Raw genomic sequence first — 22,681 nt, 5'->3', positions numbered from 1 at the left:
CTGCATTCAACTGTCAACATTCTTTCGCCTTTATCTGTGCGCTATTTAGGATGTCCACATAAAGTTGCTAAATGGAATTTTTATTGGTCAACTTAGCTTAATAATCAAACAGTTTCCAGGCTGGTTTTGTCTAGCGCTGTGTGGATCCATTCTGAGAAAGAGGACCCTCAGTTATCTTTTTCTATCCATTGCAATTTTTTAGTATGAGATTGGGGTTTAATTGCTGGAAAGACAAGCCAACTACTTGGCTAGTTAGGTAAGGCCTTATGCATTGGTATACTGATCTGGAACATCAGTATCCTAATTGGAGATCAGCGTATCATATCAATGTATTGTGTAAAAAGGCCACATAGCATATGGCGTAAGTTGCCCTTGAAATGCAACACCACAACAGAAATGAAAACTGTTTATTGTGGTTGTGTTTAATGAATAGTCTTTGAACAAAATGTAAGTTAGACTTTAAGATAATAATAATCTTTTAAAATCAGAAGTTGCTCAGAATTACTGATGGTTGACTGAATTCCAGCAATGGAAATTACTTGAATTGTTATGGCTTGTACCTTTTGAGCATGTGAAAGTATTCTTTTGTTGAACTAAATTATTTGCCATCTGAGGCAAATTGCTGGCTACCAAAACTAACAAGTGGTCATTTGTGCGTTTAATGTGCATTAATTGCCAAAGACAATAAAAGTCTAAAAAGTAAACAGTCTATAAATCCTTTTTAAGATAGATGCAATTGTGTTATGAATCACTAAGCAGGAAGTCTGTGGACCTGGGTGATTACCATTTTGCTGGATACCACTCTTGTTTGTAAAGCAGAGTTACTCATACTCTGGCCTGAGAGGTGATTGCATAAATTTGCTGTTACTCAGGGACTGTTTCTTCAAAATACAAATTACAGTGTATCATTACCCACCCAGGTTTTTATTGGTGCCCCTGAAGCTTTCGGTGAAGCTGGGAGACAAATGGCATTTTAGGAATTTAATGTGGTTATTCAGATATTTATTACTCTTTTGTTCCCTGCTGGAGGTAGGGAAGAAGGGTTGTGGCAAGTTCTGCATAAGGAGACCACCGAGTCAAACAGGCAGATGGGACAGGATTCTGCTCTCGCCTTAGCTATGCTGGAAGATYTGCTTGCAAAATGTCCTCTTTATATCAAGTAGTGATGGAGAGTGTGATGCCAGGCTTTAGGTACCCGTGTATGTATGAGTCCAATATTATAACGTGACCTGAAACCAAGTGGGTCACCAAGTTTGGGGCTGTCTTGAACCCATGTTGCTGCTGGTGGTGCAGCTATAGCAGATGTTGACGGCAAGGAAGAATTTCAGTTGGCCTTTAACACTGGGTTTAAGATTAATGCTGAGCAATGTTGAATAGTATCCTGTAAAGGGGACTGCTGTGAAACTGCCACTGCTGCTCTCCATTGCCACAGATGTTTTCTTTGAGCTCTTCCTGCTAGGAGCTCTGCTAGTCAGGCCAAATCCCAGTGGGCATTAAACCCTTGTCAGTGGGGGACTAGCCCATGCCCTGGTCAAAGTCAGATTGTTTGATTGAATCATTGCAACAAGCCTTAGAATCAGTGCCCTCTGTCTGTCTTAAGCTTTGCCACCAAGCTTTGACTTTGAAATATTTAGTAAAATCTGTATTAATGAGGGTGACAGATGGGAAAACCTGTCATAGGGGAACTCTTATTTTTCAGCTGTATATTTTGGGCTTTGCCAGTTGCAGTCTGTTCTGGGAACTGGAAGTAGGGTTTATTTTAGTCACACTTTTGCAACTGCATTACTTTGCAGATTTAAATGCCTGATTAACAGAAAGATCTSTTACTGATTTAGTTTGAGCAGAAAATTGTCAATCTATGCATATTCGATCTGGAGTCAGTGATGCACRGTTTGTAGATGATCTGCATATCAGAGCCTTTAGTGACTTCTTAGCCCTCCTTGAAGTCAGTGAGAGTTTAGTTTTCTTCAGACTAGCTCGCTATTTCCCCCCTTGTTTAACAAAGAGGTCATCTTCTCCATCATCCAAGTACTGATTCTTTAGGGTTGTTTTCTGCAGTTTTTAAAATTACGAGATTGGCATTGTCATTCATCATTTCAGGAGCTTCGCTGTGATGGTAGAAAACATAAGGTAAACAAGGTTTGGGAAGTATTTTCCAAGAAAAATCATAACCCAAACAGCATAGTACTATAAAAGCACAAGTATCTGAACCCTGTCCCTTTCTGTAGTGCAGCAGTGAATTATGGAGTAACATTAGCCACAGAGCAATGAATTTTCTGAAAGAAGTTTTAGGGAGGAGAATTTTTAAAACACGATGCTGAAATTTTGTCTGTGCATGAATAAATTCATTTGGCACAATGAACTGTATCACTCTCTGTTGCTGATGAAATCTATTTCCAGTCTGAGCCATTGAAGTGGCCAAGTACTTCAAATGGCTTTGCAAAAATCTGCTTCAGTCTGAACATTGAATTATCAATTATAAGCAACATAGATAACTATGACCGACTTTGTCAACCTGATCCTGGTCTTTTCTACTCTAATGCAACAGTATTGATTACGTGGGGAGATAAGTACACCTCGCATAAAATTGCTGAGTGAGTAATACTAACCTGGATCAGCAGGAATATTAGAGTGTCCCTTGAGTTAAAGTGTGAAGGATCTCAGTTTCAAGACTGTGTTTTACAAAGTCTGCTTTTGTGGACACTGTTTTTATTTTGGTTTATTATTATGCAAAGAAATGCATTAAGATCTGTGCATGTTTCAAGTGCTAAAGTTGATACTTCTCCCCTCTCCCCAACCCTGTAAGTCAGTTGTTGGATTCAAGGGTCATTTCCTGTTTGCAGAGTCCTGTTGACATCGGAAGGAGTGTTGTGCAAACATTTGAGGTTTCAGTATGGTCCTCTTGTTCTTTTTTTCCCCCAGCCAGCTGAATAAGCACAATTATCACTGTGCTTTGGTGATATAGTCTCCACTTACATGGGCAACCAGAAGAGCTGGGATTCCCAAGGGGGAATCTGACTGAAATGCAGTGCCCTTCTGACACATCTGCTGTCATAAGTCTTCTGTTTCATGATCCAGATCCAGAAATGTAACATTTTTTTGTTTCTGCTGGTAGCAACTGCTTAGAGGGAGATACATCTGCTTTGCAGTTTTCCACCAGGCCAGTTCTGAGGAGATACTGGTTGAGCCAGAATATCCAAACTGATTTTCCTTCTGGTGCCTGCCTTGTTCTACCTGTACGTTTTTTCAGTAAAAGGGAGAGGCAAGATGAACTAGTAAAAACTGGCTATTAGGTATACATATACTCCATTAATCATAATGTTCCTGTCTTGCCTGTGTACCTGCTGTAGGTTTATTTTACAGAGCTGTTCTTATACAACAAGCTTTTGTGCTCTCTTAGCTATCTGTGCTTGAAGTATTGGGACCAATGTCTTTGTCTACTCTCAGCCTTGGAGATGATCCAAGAGATGTTATTTCATAAACCATTTATTTAAATTCTAATGAATTGGCTAAATCCTTTTTACAAAGGTTGTTGTTRGTGGTGGGGTGTTTGCATCTGAATTCCTCCCCATAACAGGAAGTGATCCTTGTACATATTGTGATACCTGTTGTTGGTTCTATGCTAGTGTCTGAAGTAATATTTGTGTACTGGAAGGCCACTTTCAAGGTCTTATGGAACTTTTTTTTGTTTGTTTGTTTGTTTTTTGTTTTTTGTTTTTTTTTTTGTTTTTTTTTTGTTTACTGAAAAGCCTTACTGACCTGGCTGCTCCCTGAAGAGGGTTAGATTTGGCCCAAATTGGTCGTCTTGACAGTGTAGTGCCTAAACCTTTGTGCCTGGAGCTCTTCACACAACCTTAGCTTAAGTGTAAGGGATACACAAATGCTGCTACAGCCAGTTGACAAGGGGGAACAAAGGTCTGGAAAACCTTGGTGACTTCCTGAAAGGTGACCAGACCTCTGTAGCACAGACTATGATCAATGTCTAAATGAGTGCTTTTAACAGCCAAAAGACAAATCTTCTCCTCAGATTTCTGATGTGTTTAGTGCCTACTCAATGACTGGGACAAACGCATTATGTTATCAGAAATGAGCTTTCCCTGATCAAACGTATACTTTATTAGCCACATAAATGCCAGCATGACTCTCTCATTGCTACAACATATTAAACACCTTGGAAATGTTTCCTTAAACTCTAGGTCAGTCTTATGAAATCCGTCTACTTGAGAATAGGAAATTGGGAGAGTTTCAAGATTTAAACACAAAATATGTAAAGGTAAGGAGAAATATAGATTTCTTTTCTTCCTGCTACTACATACAGCCTCTAATGAAGGGCCTGACCTTGCTCGCACTGAGACAATGGAAAATACTTTGCCATTGTTTTTAATGGGAGCAGGGCTCATGGAATTACTTCTAAGTGCTAGAGTTTCGTGGGACTGTGCAGTTGTCTTTACAGGGCTTCAGGGGAACCTTTATTTTCATTGTGATCATGACCCCAGAGTTTCACTGTGAATATTGGGTTCAGGGGAATCCCAAAGTTCAAAGATGCACATGGTCTGAGAGACAGACTTGTCTCCCAAGTAACCCAAGCAGCATGTCTGTGTTGAAGTACATGTCACAAGGAGGACCTGGTGTTACATCATTCTGCCACAGCGATTCCGCATAGCTCCAGTTTACTTTGGTAATAGATTTAATTCTCAACATACTGAACATGATCCTGAGTTCTTGGTTGTTTGGTTCTGGGGATAGTCTTTTTTCCAAAACAGTTCAAATTCAAAACTTGGATCCAGATCTTGGTTCTGGATCCAACCTTCAAGCCTTCCTCTCCCAAATTCTTGGCTGTTCTGCCTCAGGATATCTTTTGCGAAGTGGAGACCAATTGCAAAATTTGGATTCCAGTCTGGATTTCAAATATTTTCCAAGTTCAGGCAGTTCCATATCTGTCTTTTGGCCCGTTTCAGGGAGCATGTGGATTTGGATTCCGATTTTGCAGGTGTTCCCACTGCGGCTTGCTTTCTTCTTGGAGCTAGGATTTGATTTGGGCCTTTCTCAGGTTCATTGGCAAAAATTGCTCACTCTCATTTGGTATGGAAGTCCCCAGTAGGAGCATGGACTTCAGAAACTGGGAGCTGAGGGCTCATTATTGCTAGCGCAGCACTTGGAATATACAAATGCATATATTAGTGTTACTTTTTGGCTTTGTACTGAGAATTGCCCTTATTCCAGCTTTTTGTCGCCAGTTATTGATATGGCTGCATCTTTACAGGCCCCAGAAACTTTTGTATTCTTTGCTCATTTAACTACACTGGGTCAAATCCAACATCAATGACTGGCCATTAATAGCTGTAATCAAGTTTTATTCCCACTGACAAGGTGTCTGGGGATGTCAGCTCCTTTGGTGCAGCGACAGATGAGCTGACTTTCACGTTTGTTAATCAGAGTAGGAAAAACTGGGGCTGGGGCATATACAGATTCATTAAATATACCCCACATGTGAACCATAATGGGTGTGGAAGCAGTATAGTGATGTTCCCGTGATGTGAAACCTAAAATAAGGTGGACATAGTTATAGTGCTTCCAGACCAAATCCCAGAAAATTGTACAGGGCTGTGTTTTGTAGTATACACATGCCCTGTGAGGAGAGAAGGAGTGTTCCTCTCTCACTCAGTGGTCCCTTAAGAATTTGACAAATGTGGTGATGGATCTCTTAGGGGGACCTTTTGCTCTCCTCGTGAATGGGGGTGAGAAACTTGTAGGAGGAACAGATCAACTTCCTTTTGCTTCTGCGCTGGAAAACCAAAGTCATCTTGAGAGAAATGCCTCTAGATCACTTTGTTCATCTTGCTATTTTCTTTTAACAGAGCATAATTCGTGTAGTTTTCCACGATCGACGCCTGCAGTATACAGAACATCAGCAACTAGAGGGCTGGAGGTGGAGTCGGCCTGGGGACCGCATCCTTGATATAGGTGAGAGTATTTCACTATCGTTCCTGTGCAGTGTTTGTAAGCTGGATGCTGAATTGTGTGGTATGTGTGTGCATGTGTGGGTACTTTACACCTTGCTTTCTTAGGAAACCTATATATGTCTTTGGGTGGGAAGGAGATGATAGCAGCGTAGGTCCCAAATAGATGTGTCATTAGTGTCTTGGCTTTTCACATGCATCTTATAATTCTATGAAAATGCTTTCTCTTCTTCAATTTAATATTTTTAAAATTTTAGGGGTTTTCTTCTACAGATATTCCACTGTCAGTTGGTATCTTGGATCCCAGGGCCAGCCCAACTCAGTTGAACACAGTTGAATTTCTGTGGGATCCGTCAAAGAGAGCCTCAGCATTCATTCAGGTAAGAAACAAGTTATATTCTTGCAGTAAATGCAATAGTGAGATATCTTACAGTGACTTGGGATCTTAAAGTAGACGGGACATGAGGGAGAAAGGTGATAATATTCAAACTCAAGTGAYGAGCGTGTGTAGTTTGTACGGTACTTGCTAGTCCAGCCTAGCTTTGGGGAAAGGTCCATTATCACAGCTAGGGAAAATTCACATGTAAAACACTGATACTGCTTTCCAAGCATGGGCTTTGTCTTGGGGAAACTGTTCACAACCTGTTAGTTTTGCTCGCTTGCCTTTCTCATGAGTATTTCTAAACCCAAATACCAAGTATCTGTTTTTAATGCATATGTGGGATTTAAGTTAAATCAAAGGATGCTTTTCCTTATGCACTATTTCTTTCCAGGCTCCTTGTTTTTGTAAGTGTTTTGTCCTGAGGAATAGAAGTGAAAACACTTTCAACTCCTCTGCCCTTTTAGTTTCTAGGGTGGAGCCAAAACCTCATGTTCTGGTAGTCTCTAAGTTCAGAGAGTCTAAGATTTAGATTTTTGCAGCTTCATACTGTCTCCAGAGATGAGCACAGCTTTTGTTTTGCCAGGTACATTGTATCAGCACAGAATTTACTCCACGAAAACATGGAGGAGAGAAAGGGGTACCCTTCCGGGTGCAAATCGACACCTTTAAACAGAACGAAAATGGTGAATACACAGAACACTTGCATTCTGCAAGCTGCCAGATCAAAGTGTTCAAGGTACGAAATAGTTTTGGCTTTGTCATCAACAAGATTAAGATAAAGGAACACGCACAGTTTTTAAAATGTTTGTAGGCGTGAGGCAAACTGATGTAAAAGAACGAAGACTTACAAGTGGATATGCTTAAAATCTTAAACAGGACTCTTAAACGCAAAGCAATGTGAGTTCTAAACTGCACAGCAAATCTAGTTCAGTTCAGTTGACACAAGTGCCACACTTGGACTGATGCCAGTCTGTTGTGCCTTGAACACTATAAAAATACTGAGAACTGGGCTGTTTGAATATCTTAAAACAAAACAAAGCAAAAGAATCCCCGGACTACCACTGGTTGGCATGAAAACCAATCTGAGAGTCATCTGCACAAAACAGATTTCTGTGGAATACAGACGAGTAGTCTCCAGAAACCATTGCCCTTCACTTGTTTATGCCCTGAAGATAATGAGTATTACAGCCATACAAAATACAGCCCAATTTCTCAGGAATATGGAGGCTATTGTTTTAAGGCATTTTGAGCCACTAGGGTGTATTTGAGATAACCACTGTGTTTCAGTTCTCCTAGGCAATCAACATAGAATGGGAATCTCCAGTTACTTTGATTGAATCCTCCAGGGACAGTGAGAGCATGGCTTTGAGACCTTAAAATCTCTGCTTGATGTGGCAAAGTTCCCCTCCATGCTGCCTGGTGGAGAGAAAAGTGCTAATGTTCATTCCTGAAACTCCTAATTTTTGAATAGCAGACTTGTAGGCACTTAAATTTTTCATAGACTATTTCCTCAAAGGATCTTCTGCTTCACTTTTGCTCCTATGACCAATGTCTTTCCTGTTTCTGGAAAGATGGTACAAATTGCAGTTGAAGTGCCCCATATACCTTATGGGGCATATAGTCTGAATTAACTGGTATCAAACCACAGGACTGTGGTCAGCCTATTTCGGAATTGCAACAGTCATGAATAGGGGTAGTTATAGAAACAGTAGAGATTTTTGACTAATTTTTGTCTAGAAAATACAGATCTGATTTCACTCCATTTGTAGAGTCCCCGTAAATCTTAATGAAACTTTTGTGAACATATTAGAAAAAATCTGTTGGCCTCAGTCTCCAAACTTGTAATGCTTGGCATAAGGGAAAGCTTGTGCTTGTGCTTATAGCCTAAAGGAGCAGACAGAAAACAGAAGACTGACAGGGAAAAAATGGAGAAGAAGACCACCCAAGAGAAAGAGAAGTATCAGCCTTCCTATGAGACAACCATTCTCACAGAGGTAAAATGTTTCAACACATGTTGTAGTACTTGAGTATATTGGGAAATAGATTTCAGAGCAAATGTATTCTGACTGATTCTTGGAGATTTTCTTGCAGAGACTCTTATATCATGATCTGACTGAAATTGAGAGCTGAGTGAAATTATAGAATATCTCTCTGTTGACATTTATAAAAGATGCCAAACTCTCTTATGTTTCAGGGAATAAACCAATCGTTAGCAGCCTAGGTTCAAAAGAAACATTTACTTTCTTTTCTGCCACACTGCTGATCACTTGTTGTGGTACTTAGATACCAGCTGCATGAGATATTTTCTTCTGAATGTCTGGTACAGGCTCACGTTGGAGATGGGACACTTAAACAGATGAACAAGCAGTCTTACTAAATCAGCAGCATCTGCTTTTCTCTGAATATATATGTCTTTGAGGCTATTATAACATGCTTGAGCTCAGATTCATCTGACTTATACTCTAGAAATATCTTGAATATCTTATGTTGAGAATGTGAATGTTTGATACTGAGATGAGTATGTTTCTAGTCTCCCCACCCTATATACTAAGTATACATCTATRCATAACCTTACCATGGGTTGCAGAATTGCTAAGCAGGGAGACTTAAAACAATAGTTTAAAAGTGCTGTCCATATCCCTACGGGAATATTATGTAATTTGATTTATTTCTTGTTTTTTTGAAGTGGCTTACAGACTTCTAAAAATGAGGGTTTTTTCTTAATTTAAACAACATTCCTTTTTGTGAGATCCAGCCCCTCCCACCAAATTTTCCTCAAGTTACCAGGAGTGACCAACAGGTCTTCTAATTCAACATGGTGGTTGTTAGTGAGGCTCTTGTGTACGTATACTTAATTCTTCTGAGTTGGCAGATCTTGAGCTCTTACTATTAACTCTGATGCGCTTTGACGTATTGCACAGGGAAGTGTGGGTTGCTAAAGAGTTAAATATTTGCTAGTGCTGTATTTGTGGAGATTATAAAACTCCAAAGCTACAACTTTTCTCTTTTTTATCATTGCAAAGGAGGATACTACAGAGCTTTTTCAGATCTTGATGAAGGGGTTCCATGGGGCTAGATTTCTTCTACTGATTACAGTGGTATAAATCCAGAACAGAGTTACCAATTTTAGCTGAGTTACTCTCAGACAGGCCAGAATTCTGCTCTTTCACTGATATGAACCTGAAGCAATGCCACTGGAGTGTATTCGTCAGTCTTGTCTGGATTTAATTAGGGATTTATAATTGAGACCATGGGTATTTCTGTGTCATTGCTGGCTTCAGTCTGAGTTGACTTATTGGCGTTGCTGTGACTTACAGCTGTGCACACTTTGGCCCAGTGTTATTTGGGGACAGGCTTTGTGAAATGCRAGAAATGTGGAATGCACAACTGGAATCAATCTGGCCCCCTGACAGCCTGCTTGGAGTGGATTGTAGAAAATGCATGGCCTGTCTCCTCCTCCCAGCAGGAGTGATGAGCTGAAGTTAGTGGTGTGGCAACATAAATGTGGTATGAAAGGAGAATCAAATCCTTTATTTATTTTCAACCTTATGAAAGTGTCCCTGCTGCCTTTTTTCCAACAGTGCTCTCCCTGGCCAGATATGCCTTATCAAATGAACAGTGCACCATCTCCAAGCTACAACAGTTCTCCAAACAGCTTCAACCTTGGAGATGGGTATGTAACAAATAGATGCTTTATCTTTCCTGTTGATATGGTGGCCTTTGTGTGCATCTGTGTTTTGTGTGTCTGTGTATTTTATACCCTGCAAAAGGTCAAGGACTGTTTTAGCCTGACCTCTTGGCACCCTTTCTAGAAAGGGGAAAATATTTCCCACAAAAACTTTAAGACCTTTCAGCCAGGAATTCCCTGTAATGCAGAGTACTGTTTATATATCCACTGCTTATGTGGGTGGCTGGGAAGAGAGCATCAGAAGACCACTAGGGCAATTCCTCCCATGAATTTCTTTTACTGTTCTGTATGGGTCAGGCAACACACCAGACCCCATTTATGCAGTTCCCAGTATCTTCTGAGAAGTGTATTAGGCACCTTTTCCAGCATTTGGCACCTTTTCAAAGTTGATATTTTTTATTTCCTTTCTATCTTGCGATGGTTTGTGATAGTGTGCTGAATTCTGAGTTGAACAGGCTTTAAAGAAATTCTGTCTGAAGCAAAACAGCTTGGATTCTAGGAAGCCATTCCAGAATGAAGGATAAAGAGAAGGCATATTTAATCTATTAGTACTGCCATCATAGTGGAGCAATTTAAGTGGTCCTGAAATACCAAGATATAGTTGRCCACTGTAATATGTACTAAGGTCACTTGGTGATCTCTGAGTACTCTCTGCAACGTATTTTCCCCTTAGAATTCAGCATAGGCCTTTCCTTTCCTCCTCTAGAACTCTATAGTTGTGTCAGCTTCCTGCACAGCTCATTAGCTAATTGATAGAAGAGAACTTTATCTCCCTAGAAGTCCATGAGAGCTCTCTCTGCTCTTAACTCTAGAAAGTGGGTTTTCTGGACTGCAGGTGTGTTTAATGGAGGTATAGTGAAGCTGTCTATCACAGGAACAGGTAGAGAAGGAGGAATGATCATGTCACAGATTTTTCAATGAATGACTTACACCTATAAATAAGGASAAATACTGAAATGGCGAAAGATGATGTTAGCAGAGATATATGTTGAGCATTTTCTTCCAGAGGTAGATTATTAACTCTTTGGAAAACCTTTGGGCTTTTTAAAGTCCTGTYCAGATTGAGAATGGGTTTACTAGAAACATATTTTGGTCTAATATAGTTTAACGCACTGCATTTAAAGTAACATAAGGTTTATGCTATAAGGTCCTTTCTTACTCAGTTTTTGTGAAGAATCTTTAGATAATGGATTTATTAAGGGGTTTTGTCACTCATAAAATGTTTGAGTTCAACTATATTGGCAGGTCAAAACTTCCTTGCTTAGATGGTGTAACATTAGTGAGTCACCTGTGTGGAAAGCTTGAATGAGTTCAAGTAAACCGAGTTACTCCTTCAGTGTTGAGTAAGAGCTCAACTGAACAACAAAAGGCTCAAATTGGAATGGAGAGGGGGGATTTTTCTGTGATTGCTTTTTCTTTTTTTCTTTTTTTTTTTTTGGCATAGACTTCAGACACATTTTTCTTAATCTGAGAGAAAAATGCCAAGTTGGTATGAAACTTGCAACAGTTAAATCAATTTGAGGGGGGAGAGGAGGATGGACAATGCAATGTAAAATATAAAATAATGTTTTTCTCTTCCAACTTTATATAATTTTTTTAGCAACAGTTCTCCAACCCACCAAGTGGAGCTCCTGCCTCCCAGCAATGATGTAAGTATATGAGATCATGTTAATGTGGTGCTTTTCTTTTTTTAGGACACTGGTGAACAGTTCATTTCAAGACCTTCTTATTCTTTTTGCAATGTAGCATCTCCTTCCTTCTGCTTCTATTCAAGATGCCCAGCAGTGGCTACATCGTAATAGGTTTTCTCCATTCTGTAGACTCTTCTCGAGTTTTTCGGGTGAGTTTAAACAGTCCAAATATTTTCTCTTAATCTGGTCTGTGAGTACAGCTCATGCTTCCTATGAATAGTGTCTGCTGCTGGCCACTGTGGATGCGATTGTTGGTCTTACCCAACATGATTGTTCTTTTGTTTTTAGGTTAGTTAGCATTTGCTAGAACAGATCGTAGAATCATAGAATAAGTTAGGTTAGAAGGGTTCATTGAGTTCATTAGGTCCATCCCCCTGCTTGAAGCAAGTCCAATTAGATCAGGTTGCTCAGGGCTTTGTCCACTTTAATTTTGAATATCTCCAAGGTTAGCGATTCCACCACCTCTCTGAGCAACCTCTTCAAATTATTTAACTATCGTCATAGTGAAAAAAATTCTCCTTATGTCTAATCAGTATTTGCTATGTTCCAACTTTCGTCTGCTATCTCTCGTCCTGTCACTCTGAACCTTTGAGAAGAGTATGGCTCCATTTTCACTATACCCTCCTATTATGTGTAGTGGTAAACAGAGTAATATGGTAGAAGGGGGTAAGTGGCCAAAACTTCAGACCTTTGAGGAGTCTGTCTCAGGCTTGCAGTCTGCTTGCAAGGTACTTAGATAACCTGATGAATGTGGCAATTAGAAAAAAATGTGCCATTTAGTTAAATATCTAGCTCTTATCTGTGCTGGCTACAGTATCCTCTTGTGAGCCACTGCTCTTCTGGCTGCTGCTAGCTTTCTTTTTCACAATGGTTGATTTGCAGTGTACACTCTCAATTTGCAACATCTCTTGGCAAGTCTGTCTGATTTAGTTTTGTAGATTCTCTCCTCCACCCAGCTCCTGCTGCCCATACACACAATTTGGAAGCTAAGGTTTGCTTAACTTCTGAAAAAATACATTTTAAATATGTAGGTGCTGACTTACTGAAGATGTCCAAAGAAGATTTTGTTCAAATCTGTGGTCCTGCTGATGGGATTCGGCTCTTTAATGCAATCAAAGGAAGGTTGGTACTTCTTCCTTTTTTTTTTAGTTATGGCAACATCCCTTGGTACATTCAGTGTTAACCATAGTTAATCTTAAAGCCGTAACATGTACATGTCCTCTGTAATAGTTCAGAGAGGTCGTCTTAGAGACAGGAGTTCACAGTGAGATTCAAATCCAACTGCAGCTCAGAAATACTCCTAGACTGACTCCTGAGTAAAAATTAAGCAGCATAATGTGGATCTCCAGTGATTCATTTGCTACCATCTGATAGCTTYTGTCCACTTTGTATGAGATGCAACCTATGATACCCCATCTTGGATTTCTGTCACAGTCAACCAAAAAACCTGGACCCTCAGACTAACTTAGATGACAATAACAACATAAATTCTCCATTTGGGCAGGATTCAAACCCATGAATGAAAGCATAGTGAACCTCTTGACCGGTGCTGAATACTGTTTCTTTTTCTTCTTCTTTGATCCTGAAGGGATTAGAGTATTCTGTGCTCTACCATCACCTCTCAGGAGGACTCTTCTTAGACCTCCTAAGATGCCTTGTCACCAGCTTTGAGACTATCCCTTAGTCTAGTTAGTTTTGCAAGGCCTGAATGATTCTGTCTTTCAATGTTTGGTTGCTTACTGGAACAATTTACTAAATAACTTGTTATTTTCTAATAATTCATAGAAATGTAAGACCCAAGATGACAATTTATGTCTGTCAAGAACCAGAGCAAAACAGGTCCCATCTTCACCAAAAACGAGAGAATGGAGATGGTAGTCTGTGTGGTGAGTTTTTAATATGGATATTGTTAAGCATTGTCTGGTGAGAATGCTTCTATGTGCCTGAGCTCCTGTGTGGGACAACTTGGCATCCTGCATGTTTAAAGAGACCCAATTTGTCCCATTTTTGACATTTTTTAGGTTAGTTTCAATGCTGCGGATTCCAACTTGAATGCCATCAGCCTGGGGAATAGACCCAGCTTGTCTGAAATTAAATGTACTCTGAGAGGGAGGAAAGTCTTCAGGAAAGCTTGAAGGCTTGCTGGTCAGGTGTATGTAGGTATTTGCCAGTGTAATATTACAGAAAAGAAGAGTGATTTCATTTCTCTCTCTCTTCCCAACCAGCCCTGTAACTCTGTGAAGTCACTGGTCTCCTGTAAGCCATTTCTCAGCAGGCACATGGCATTTTTTGTTAATGCTACATCTTTTTTTAAGTCATTGGGGCTGACCAAATTGGAGATCAACTAGGCTCATAGACTCCCTGTTTTGGAATTATTTTGACTCAATCTGGATAGATTTCCTTTCGAAATTTGCAAAAACACTTTTCTATTGCTTTCATTTAGTTTAGATAACAATGTCTTTTAATGCATGAGGTGTGAAATATMTGGATGCTCTATAGTATAAGTGTAAAGAAATAAGCAAAAGATGTGCTTTGCCATCTTTCTGAGGAAATGCCATGTCCGGGCATCTGTCAGATTTTGGAGCAGACTTGAGGCTGTCCCAAGTAGACAATAAAGTTTCTACATTTGACGTCTGAAAACATCACGATTTAATCGGTTGCTCGCACAGTCAATATGTCTTAAAAACCTCCTGAAGGCAGGTAGTGTAAACCCAGCAGAGATGCACATAGACATTCAGCTCAGCAGCTGTAATGAAAGCTTGAGAGGCAAAAACCTTTTCCTCTTTAGAAAATGAGAAAATACAGGTTGTTGGCGTTGTAATGCACAGATTAATAACTCTGAATTAATTCAGGAAAGAAAACAAATAGCAACTTTTAGTAAGAAAACCCTTGATTTTGCGTTTGGGAACAGGAGCTATGTACATCTGATACCTTACATCTGAGTTAGTTATCTACAGAGTATCACAGCAAAGGCACTATCCTTTTCTTATAAGGACTACAACATTAAAAACTACTGTGACATCCACAATTTGTTTGTAGATTATGACTTGTTGGAAAATATTGTGGAAAATGGAAAGTAGTTGTGTCCTGGAGTGAAGTTCTGAAAAGTTCAAAGCTTTCAGACACTTGCAGCTCCTAACTATCTCTCAGAACCTTCTCCAGAAGTATGATAGAATGAGAATGAAAGTATTTCATAGTTTGTGCACACTGAGTGTCAGTCAGGCACAACTTTTCCACTTCATTGTTTCTTCCACTTGGATCAGATTTAAAAGTTAATACCATTATACATAGTTACCCAGTACATTGTAGCTTTTAGTTTGTGCATATGGGGCCTATAACAATATCTAATAAAATACTGTCGTATCATGTGTCTTGCTACTGAATGGCACCTATTTTAAAATGTCAAAATCAGAAGAAATACCCAAGAATATTAACAAGCTTGTAAGATAATTTGTTTTAGTGCCCCATGGTGTCATAAGTCCCTGTGTTTTCCTTTGGGTAAAGCTGACATGGGTTTTATTTGCACTTTGCATCCAAATACAGGTATTTTTGTTCCAATCATCAAACTAGATATTTAGGGCTGCTTTGAAGACACTAAGCTTATTTATCTACTCTCCAGATTTGAACTTTGATCTTAAACCCGTTTGGTTGTTTGATATTGAGTGTCATGGTGTTGTCTGTAATCACTACTCTCTCCAACTTGTTGCAGTATATCATGCAATCTTCTTGGAAGAGCTGACCACCCTGGAATTAATTGAGAAGATTGCAAACTTGTACAGCATTTCTCCACAGCAGATAAATAGAATCTATCGGCAGGGACCCACAGGGATCCATGTATTGGTGAGCAATGAGGTAAGGGAGTTGAATGAAACTCAGGATCTGATATGAGATATCAGAGCAATAACAGCTGTTGTCTGATTTCTTGGACTTAGAATAACCATTTAAATTCTGGAATGAATCTTCTAGGAAGCATGCAAGGTTACTAATCCTTAAAAAAAAAAAAAAAAAAACAGTACGAGAGAGACATGGAGCTACTGGAGAGAGTCCAGCATAGGGCTATGAAGATGATCAGAGGGCTGGAGCATCTGCCTTATGAAGAATGGCTGCGAGAGCTGGGCCTCTTCAGCCTGGGGAAGAGCAGACTGAGGGGGGATCTTATCAATGTGTACAAGTACCTGAAGGGAGGGTGTCAAGGGGACGGGGACAAACTCTTTTCAGTTGTCCCATGTGACAGGACAAGAGGCAATGGGCAGAAATTGAAGCACAGGAAGKTCCGYCTGAATGTGATGGGGAATTTCTTCCCTGTGAGAGTGACGGAGCACTGGACCAGGTTGCTCAGAGAGGTTGTGGAGTCTCCTCCTCTGGAGATCTTCAAGGCCCGCCTAGATGCAACCCTTTCTACCATACTCTAGGTGACCCTGCTGAGCAGAGGGGTTGGGCTAGGTGATCTCCAGAGGTCCCTTCCAACCTTACTGATTCTATATGATTCTATAAATGCGCAGTGCAAGTCATTCATGGATAGTATTGATTTTGATGTGATCTTGAGATCTTTGCTTTTCAAGAGAAGTTTTTGAAAATGACCAATTTCCAAAGTTGAACAGGAAAATTTCCTGAAAAGTGCAAGATTGAAAATCTGTAGGCAAAATAGTCTTAAATCTCGGCCAATGATTACAGCCACTGGGTCAGAATGAGTGCTGCTAAGTGTATACAATGATTTCATGGACCTCTGCTAGCTCTTTGTGTCCCATTGCATGATGGCTTCATTTAGTCCGTTYTCTTAACTTGCAGGTTAATAGTGAGTTGCCCTTCTTTCTCTTTTTTTCCCTAAACGACTTACTCATTCATGCACCAGAATTACTTAAGGAGCTTCATTTAGAAGAAACATTGTTAAAACAAGTGAAGCAGAGCATAGGTCTCAACTGGAGCCTAAATTGAAGGCTGTAATGCTTATTCCTAAAGTCTCCTTGCTATTTTGGCCTGATTAAATCTGAAACCTTAATACTTTACGGACATAAAGTGCTTGGAGGCAACTCTTGGTAGGGGAATTGCCTCAACCAGCCTGGGTATAAGGGGGCTGTAAGTATTTATTTAAGTCAATTATTAACACATCTATTACTTTATTTTTGTTTTTTCTTGTTCTAGTAGTATAGTGGCAAGAGTGAGGCACTGTGTGAATGTACTTCATGCATCATTAGGCACAGGCACACAGACTGGCCAATAAAGTTTGATTTGTGGGATGGGGGAGGAGTGGATATTCAGCTGAGAAAGAGAATAGGGAGATTAGTCTGAGGTGAAAARGATGTTTGGTGTGAGAACTTAGAGCTGGAAAATGCTCCACTTGAACAATATTCAATAGTTAGAAGTCTTTCACTTAAAGCTGGATTTTCTTGGCTCATCATGAAGGGTTCTGGTCACCTCCCTTTATGAGTTAGGTGTCCATTGTCCGCTCCATTTGAAGGAGACACCTCCAGGGGGGTAATGTACCTCCTCTGTCCTAGATAGCTGCTCTAGGATGGGATGAAAGACTGACTACAGATAAAGTTTAAATGAGTAGTTCAGGTTGGAGTGAGCTGATCTTTTAACACCACCTCCTTAGTTAGGGGTCTCCTTATAACTTGAACCTGTTTTGAAAATCTGATTGCTTTGGATGAATAACTAAAATAACTTTTGATGCTAATCTTACTTGCCGTGTTAGTGAGGAGTCTATTTTTCAGTGCTGACCACCTACAGATGATAACTCAGATGCTAACATAAACGAGCTTTATGCTTCAACTGAATGTGCGTGTGTGTGTGTATGTGTGTGTTGTATTACCTCTGCTAGACTTCAGAAGAGGAACTGTCTATGTTCAGCTTAAACTGGTATAGTTTCATTGAAGGCAATTAAAAGCATTATCTTTTATAAATCTAGCTGGAGTGGTGTAAGAACATACAGGATCAAAACAAGCAAAGAGAATGGTAAAATGCTGAACAAGCCAGATCATTTCAAAGGAAGCAATTAGATACAAGCTTCTCTTAAGCACATTAGCAACTGCAAGGACCCTAATTAATCAGTTGTGTACTTTAGTACTCTTATAGGCAAGGTCACTGAGAACTGTGTAGGACCAGACACTAGTTGTTTAATAACTATCCTTTAAAGTTTATACTGGTGTTGAAAGAACTAAACTTGAACTAAATTGCTAAAAACATTTTGTGCTGACTTTTTTCCTTCTTCCGCTCAGATGGTACAAAACTTCCAAGATGAATCTTGTTTTGTTATCAGCACATTAAAAGGTATGTATTGCTGCTGTTACTACATGCACTTTGGAAGATAATTTCAGCTTTCAATCAAACTTTTTTTTTTTTTGTTAACCAACTTTATTATAAACTCAGCACTGGTGTCGTGAAGAGACAAGTAATCTAATTTGGTGGCAGTCAGTGGCATCAAACAAATTTGAAAGATTGATTTATGTTTTCCTCTTAGTTATACTATTAGAGAGCTTGCCTAATTCTGTTGATGCCACTGACGTGAATGAGCAGATTTATCTTCTAGCAAAATGCTAAAAGATTATAGTTTATATGTTGTATTTTTTATGCAGATGATTTGACTTAGATGTTCAGTGTCATTTTTGTGAATGGGTTGTGGAACAAAAATGCAGTTATTGCAAACTACCTAAACCTGGAGTTATACATCTGTGCCGTTTTCTAAAAGCAATGAAAAAAATTATTTACCTTTCTTTGTTACAGCTGAAAGCAATGATGGCTACCACATCATTTTAAAATGACCATGCTGCATAGAAAGACTTTAACAGCCTAAAATTTAGTGCCTCACTGAGATTGCTACAACCTAGACTGGAAACATGAAGAACCTTCTGGATAAAATACTCCTATGACCTAAGAATTACCAAATTCTTGACCACAATTACCAGCTTATGGAAAAAAAATTGCTTTTACAGATACATGTTTTTGGTTTTGTTCTTTTTTGGAAGCTGAAGCTGAGAACATCGTCAAAGCTTGTACATGTTTCTTCTTCCCTCCTTTCCTCTGCAGACTTAAAAATTGTTGAGGTTTCTGCTTATTGCTTTGAAACATCTGATAACGAAAGATAAACAAAAACCAATTCTCTAGACCCCTAATGACTGGGTGAATTGATTTATTTACAGTTCTGAGTTCTATCTTGCTTTGAACACACACCCTACTGCTGATGAACATAGGCTCCCTGGGGCTCATCTTTTCCCTCTCTTTGACATGGAGGGCTTGGAGCTAAATCCAAGAGTAGATTAGGCAATGTGGAAGTTGGATTTGGTGCCCGGTCTCCACCCAAACTTTTGACCCCGGAAGCCCACACTTAGGTGCTGGCTGCTTGTAGATGTGCTCAAACTTGATTAGGTAATGAGAAAATGTATGCCTGTACAGCAGGATAATTTTGCAGAGTTCAGGGGAGGACAGACAGTCTGAAGCAAGCAGTTCAGTACTGTACTTCAGCTTTAGAGTAGTCCTTGAATAGCGTATATGAGTGTTTTCTGAGGAAGTGTTTTGGACGTTGGAAGCTACAGAGCTCATGACAAATTCATGCTATGAGTTTGTTCTACTCTACAAAGCATTAATTAATTGCTATTTTTGCTGTAACTGGCAATTAGGTTTTATGATCTTAATGATTTTGTCCTGTTACTCACTAAAGTAAGTAGAAATAAGTTTTGATTGAGGTCAGGTAATGGATGATCTTAGTTGCTGCTTCTTACATTGTTGCTGTTTCACTCTTGACTCTTACTTCAAGTATATACAACTACAGTCAACTCCACCCTCCCTGGGTCTTTTGGGATGCCAGCCGTGCTTCACTCAGCTGAAAAAGTGGCTTCTACTGATGTCAGAGGTGAATTGCATCACACCCTTCTTGCACAGATGGAGTCATTTCAATTTCGGCAGCTAATTAATAGGACTGTTTCCCAGAGTGAATGTCCATCTAGCATGAAATTCTGCTACTTGAACATTTCATTTTGCCCTGAATTGAGACAGAAAACTGAAATGCCAAAAATTTTATTCTAAAGGAAATAATAATAAAAAAAAAAAAGTTGTTGGAAAATGCTGAACAAAATATTCTAGCATTTTAGAATGGAAACAGTTAAATCCATTTGACCCTTAAAACAGCATCAATTTGAGCTACTGTTGCAGACCTCAGAAATTGCCATTCAAGTGCCTCGTGCTCCATGTCTCCCTTGGGCCTGAGCGCTCTGGCTCCACTGCAGATCCTATGATGCACTACTGTGGGTTAATCAAAGAGGGAATGTGTCAGGAAAGCTGCAGGGGTGCCCAGGAGTCCAGCCCTCTGGGGAAGATGGGGACATGCTGCGGTTGAATTAAAACTCCCAACTGACACTGGAGGAGTCTGACAGATGTGGATTAATACTTACCTGACAGAAATGAAATGTCTCAAGTTTTCCCCACAGAAATAAACAGCCAAATATTTTTGTGCAAAAGCCCACCACTCTCACATTTTCTTTACACCAAAAATAATACTAGAATAGTAAAACTGTGTTACAATGGGAAAACCTCCAGCCAATTTGGCTAATTGAGTAACATTGCATACTTAGGTATGATCTTGCTCAGCTGGCTGTTCTGGATGCTCCATGAATTACAGTGTTTAACCAGAAAGGATGCCAAAGCTGTGGGAGATGGTGATTCCTGAAGCAAAGGAGTTTGAGGCTGCAGCAAGTTTTATGTGACAAGAACCAACTTGTGTAGGTGAGAAAGTTGTAAGTGGTCCATCTGGAGTGAGATGAGGCCAGACACGGTTGGGGGGCAACTTGGAGGAAGAAATGTCTTTGTGGAAGATGGGAAATACTGTCTTTCTGAGAGGAAGGTGAGACCATGTCCACCTTGACCCATGTGAGGGGTGTATGTCCAGGCCTTCTGCTTCCATGTGAAATGACAGTGGAAGAGGAGCCARACTGTAGTATAGTCAGAACTTTTATTTGCACGTTGAGAAGGTTGCACGGATGTTGCCATTCTTGACTGGCCTTTATGGTACTTGTTTAGGAAGCTTAGAAACTTCTTAAAACTCAACGCAAAATCATGGTGAAAGGTGGAGGTTCCCGTCTTTAGTGTCGCTGCACTCCAAGGAAAATTAAGTATGTAAATGACAAAAGTTACTGTTGCTGCCTTAGACCAAATAACATTGTAGAGATTCCTTGTTCTTAGAGGTTTCTGTCAATATTCCAGCTCTGACATTTGCTCTTCAGTGCCGTATACCATGCTGGAGAGCACCCCGACCCTTGGGCACAAAGGCATCTGCTTAGTGCCTCCACTATTAAACTTGCCTCCCAAAATGGRGAATACAGTCCAGTTGTACTTCAAGTAGGTAGCTACCTACATCCTGTTATGTACCAGATTCATTTTGAAAGCCCACCTTTGAATTTTCTATGTAGCTGTTGTTTGATTTCTTTTGTGTATTCTTTTAATGGAAAATGTTTTGGAATTTCTGTGTTGGCTGCAGTTTTTCACACTATAATACTGGTCAATGTCTGGCAAAGGTACTGTTTGTTGCCAGTTCCACAACTCAGATGGGTGGATCCGATCTAATGAGATGGATTTAAAAGAACCATTGGAGTTGCCGTGTGGAATATGGTCTCTACTTTGTCCATTTACATGTGCTAGCACTGTAATTCAGGAGACATAGCAATACTGTAGTGCAGTAGTGTGAAGAAAGGATGGAGCCACCTTTTGCTGTCAATGCTAGAGACTAAGAACTATGCTTATTTTTTTTAAAAAAAGTTGTTCTTGGTTATTTCAAAAAATCTTGCCCGTAACAAAGTCAAAAGCCCTAATGCTATTTCAATAGCACTTGATTGATTTTAAACCAAAATAATTCTCTGTTAAGGGCTTTGTTATATTTAGGTTTTTTTTCAAATCAAATTATTTTATACTGATATGAGGGTGAATTTGACAATATTCTTCTTTCTGTGCTGTAACAAGGTGCAGCAAAGTAAGCAGTCATAGAGATTATAGATGTCCTGCTAGGTGGGTTCTACTGTTTTATCTGTGTTCGCCTGTTTGTAAGGTTGTATAACTTTAATGTGTATGTAAGACCTACCCTTAACTGACAGAGTACTTCTAGTCTTCTAAACCTCTATAGTCCCAGCAGAAATTTGGAAGATTGTGCTCAAGTAACATATACATGCATGAAGATGTAATGCAGCTAGTTTGGTGGTTTTAAGAACATCAAAGCAACGTTAGTGTGAGATTCCTAGATTTGCAGAAAAAGCTTTCCCTGTGCTTCCCCAAAACACAAAAGTAAACCTGTGGCCCATTGAAGTTGGTGAGTTTTTCCATACAGAAACAAAGCAAAGTCTTCAGGTTTTATTTTAGTGGCTTGTGTGAAGAACAGGAGTGAGACTCATCTCATTTAACTTTGCCTGTGAAAGTGGCAGGTAGTCTAGCTAATTGGAGGGACTGGCATCTCTGGAGAGGGATTCATTTGCCCTATCTGAGGATGTGATGGCCTCTAAAACAGAGCATTTGTGTCCAATAGGAAGCGTAAATGATAAATATGGGCTAGATGTATAAATYCTAGATATCTCCCTTATATTATATTTGGCTGAAGATCTCCCCTGCCCCCATCTAAACATCCAAATGGAGCTTTGTATTTACACTGCTCTTAAGTGCCTAGAAGGCACTCTTACAGTTAATCTTGCTTTTCCCCTGTTATTTCTTTAAAAAAGTAATATATGAAATCTCCTGCTCAATGTAATATAAATGAGACTTTTTTTTTTTTTTTTTTTTTTTTAACTTTACATGTGGAATTGGCACAACAGGCCTTTATAATCTCTGGATTTTAGGAATCTTAACATCAGTTTGATAACCAGAACTGTCTACCAGTTAGTGACTGTCATGATACAACCTGTGAGTAGATGTAGGCTTGCTAGGAATGAAATGGCAGAGGAATCATACCATGAATAAACATGATGACTCCAGCCAGTGCTGGAGC

The 22,681-nt window shown here is 39.6% G+C and overlaps 1 protein-coding gene across 1 annotated transcript in view; it reads left to right on the top strand.

Moving 5' to 3' along the window:
* TFCP2L1 (transcription factor CP2 like 1) overlaps positions 1-18,789 on the top strand; it is a 33,408-nt gene extending 14,619 nt beyond the window's left edge. The window contains exons 3-15 of the mRNA XM_085311063.1: positions 4,197-4,273; positions 5,859-5,964; positions 6,234-6,340; positions 6,926-7,078; positions 8,226-8,336; positions 9,924-10,015; positions 11,631-11,679; positions 11,777-11,870; positions 12,753-12,843; positions 13,507-13,607; positions 15,431-15,573; positions 17,940-17,991; positions 18,445-18,789. Coding sequence (XP_085167189.1) covers positions 4,197-4,273; positions 5,859-5,964; positions 6,234-6,340; positions 6,926-7,078; positions 8,226-8,336; positions 9,924-10,015; positions 11,631-11,679; positions 11,777-11,870; positions 12,753-12,843; positions 13,507-13,607; positions 15,431-15,573; positions 17,940-17,991; positions 18,445-18,482 — 1,214 coding nt within the window. The 3' untranslated portion in view covers positions 18,483-18,789. The remainder of the gene's footprint in view (positions 1-4,196; positions 4,274-5,858; positions 5,965-6,233; positions 6,341-6,925; positions 7,079-8,225; positions 8,337-9,923; positions 10,016-11,630; positions 11,680-11,776; positions 11,871-12,752; positions 12,844-13,506; positions 13,608-15,430; positions 15,574-17,939; positions 17,992-18,444) is intronic.
* The last annotated feature ends 3,892 nt before the right edge of the window (positions 18,790-22,681 follow it).

The sequence above is a fragment of the Rhea americana genome, unplaced genomic scaffold (assembly GCF_003343005.1).
Source record: "Rhea americana isolate MKP2758 unplaced genomic scaffold, rheAme1 scaffold_33, whole genome shotgun sequence".
Taxonomy (NCBI): Eukaryota; Metazoa; Chordata; class Aves; order Rheiformes; family Rheidae; genus Rhea; species Rhea americana.
Note: the sequence above shows the minus strand (reverse complement) of the source record. Positions and strands in the feature narration are given on the sequence as shown.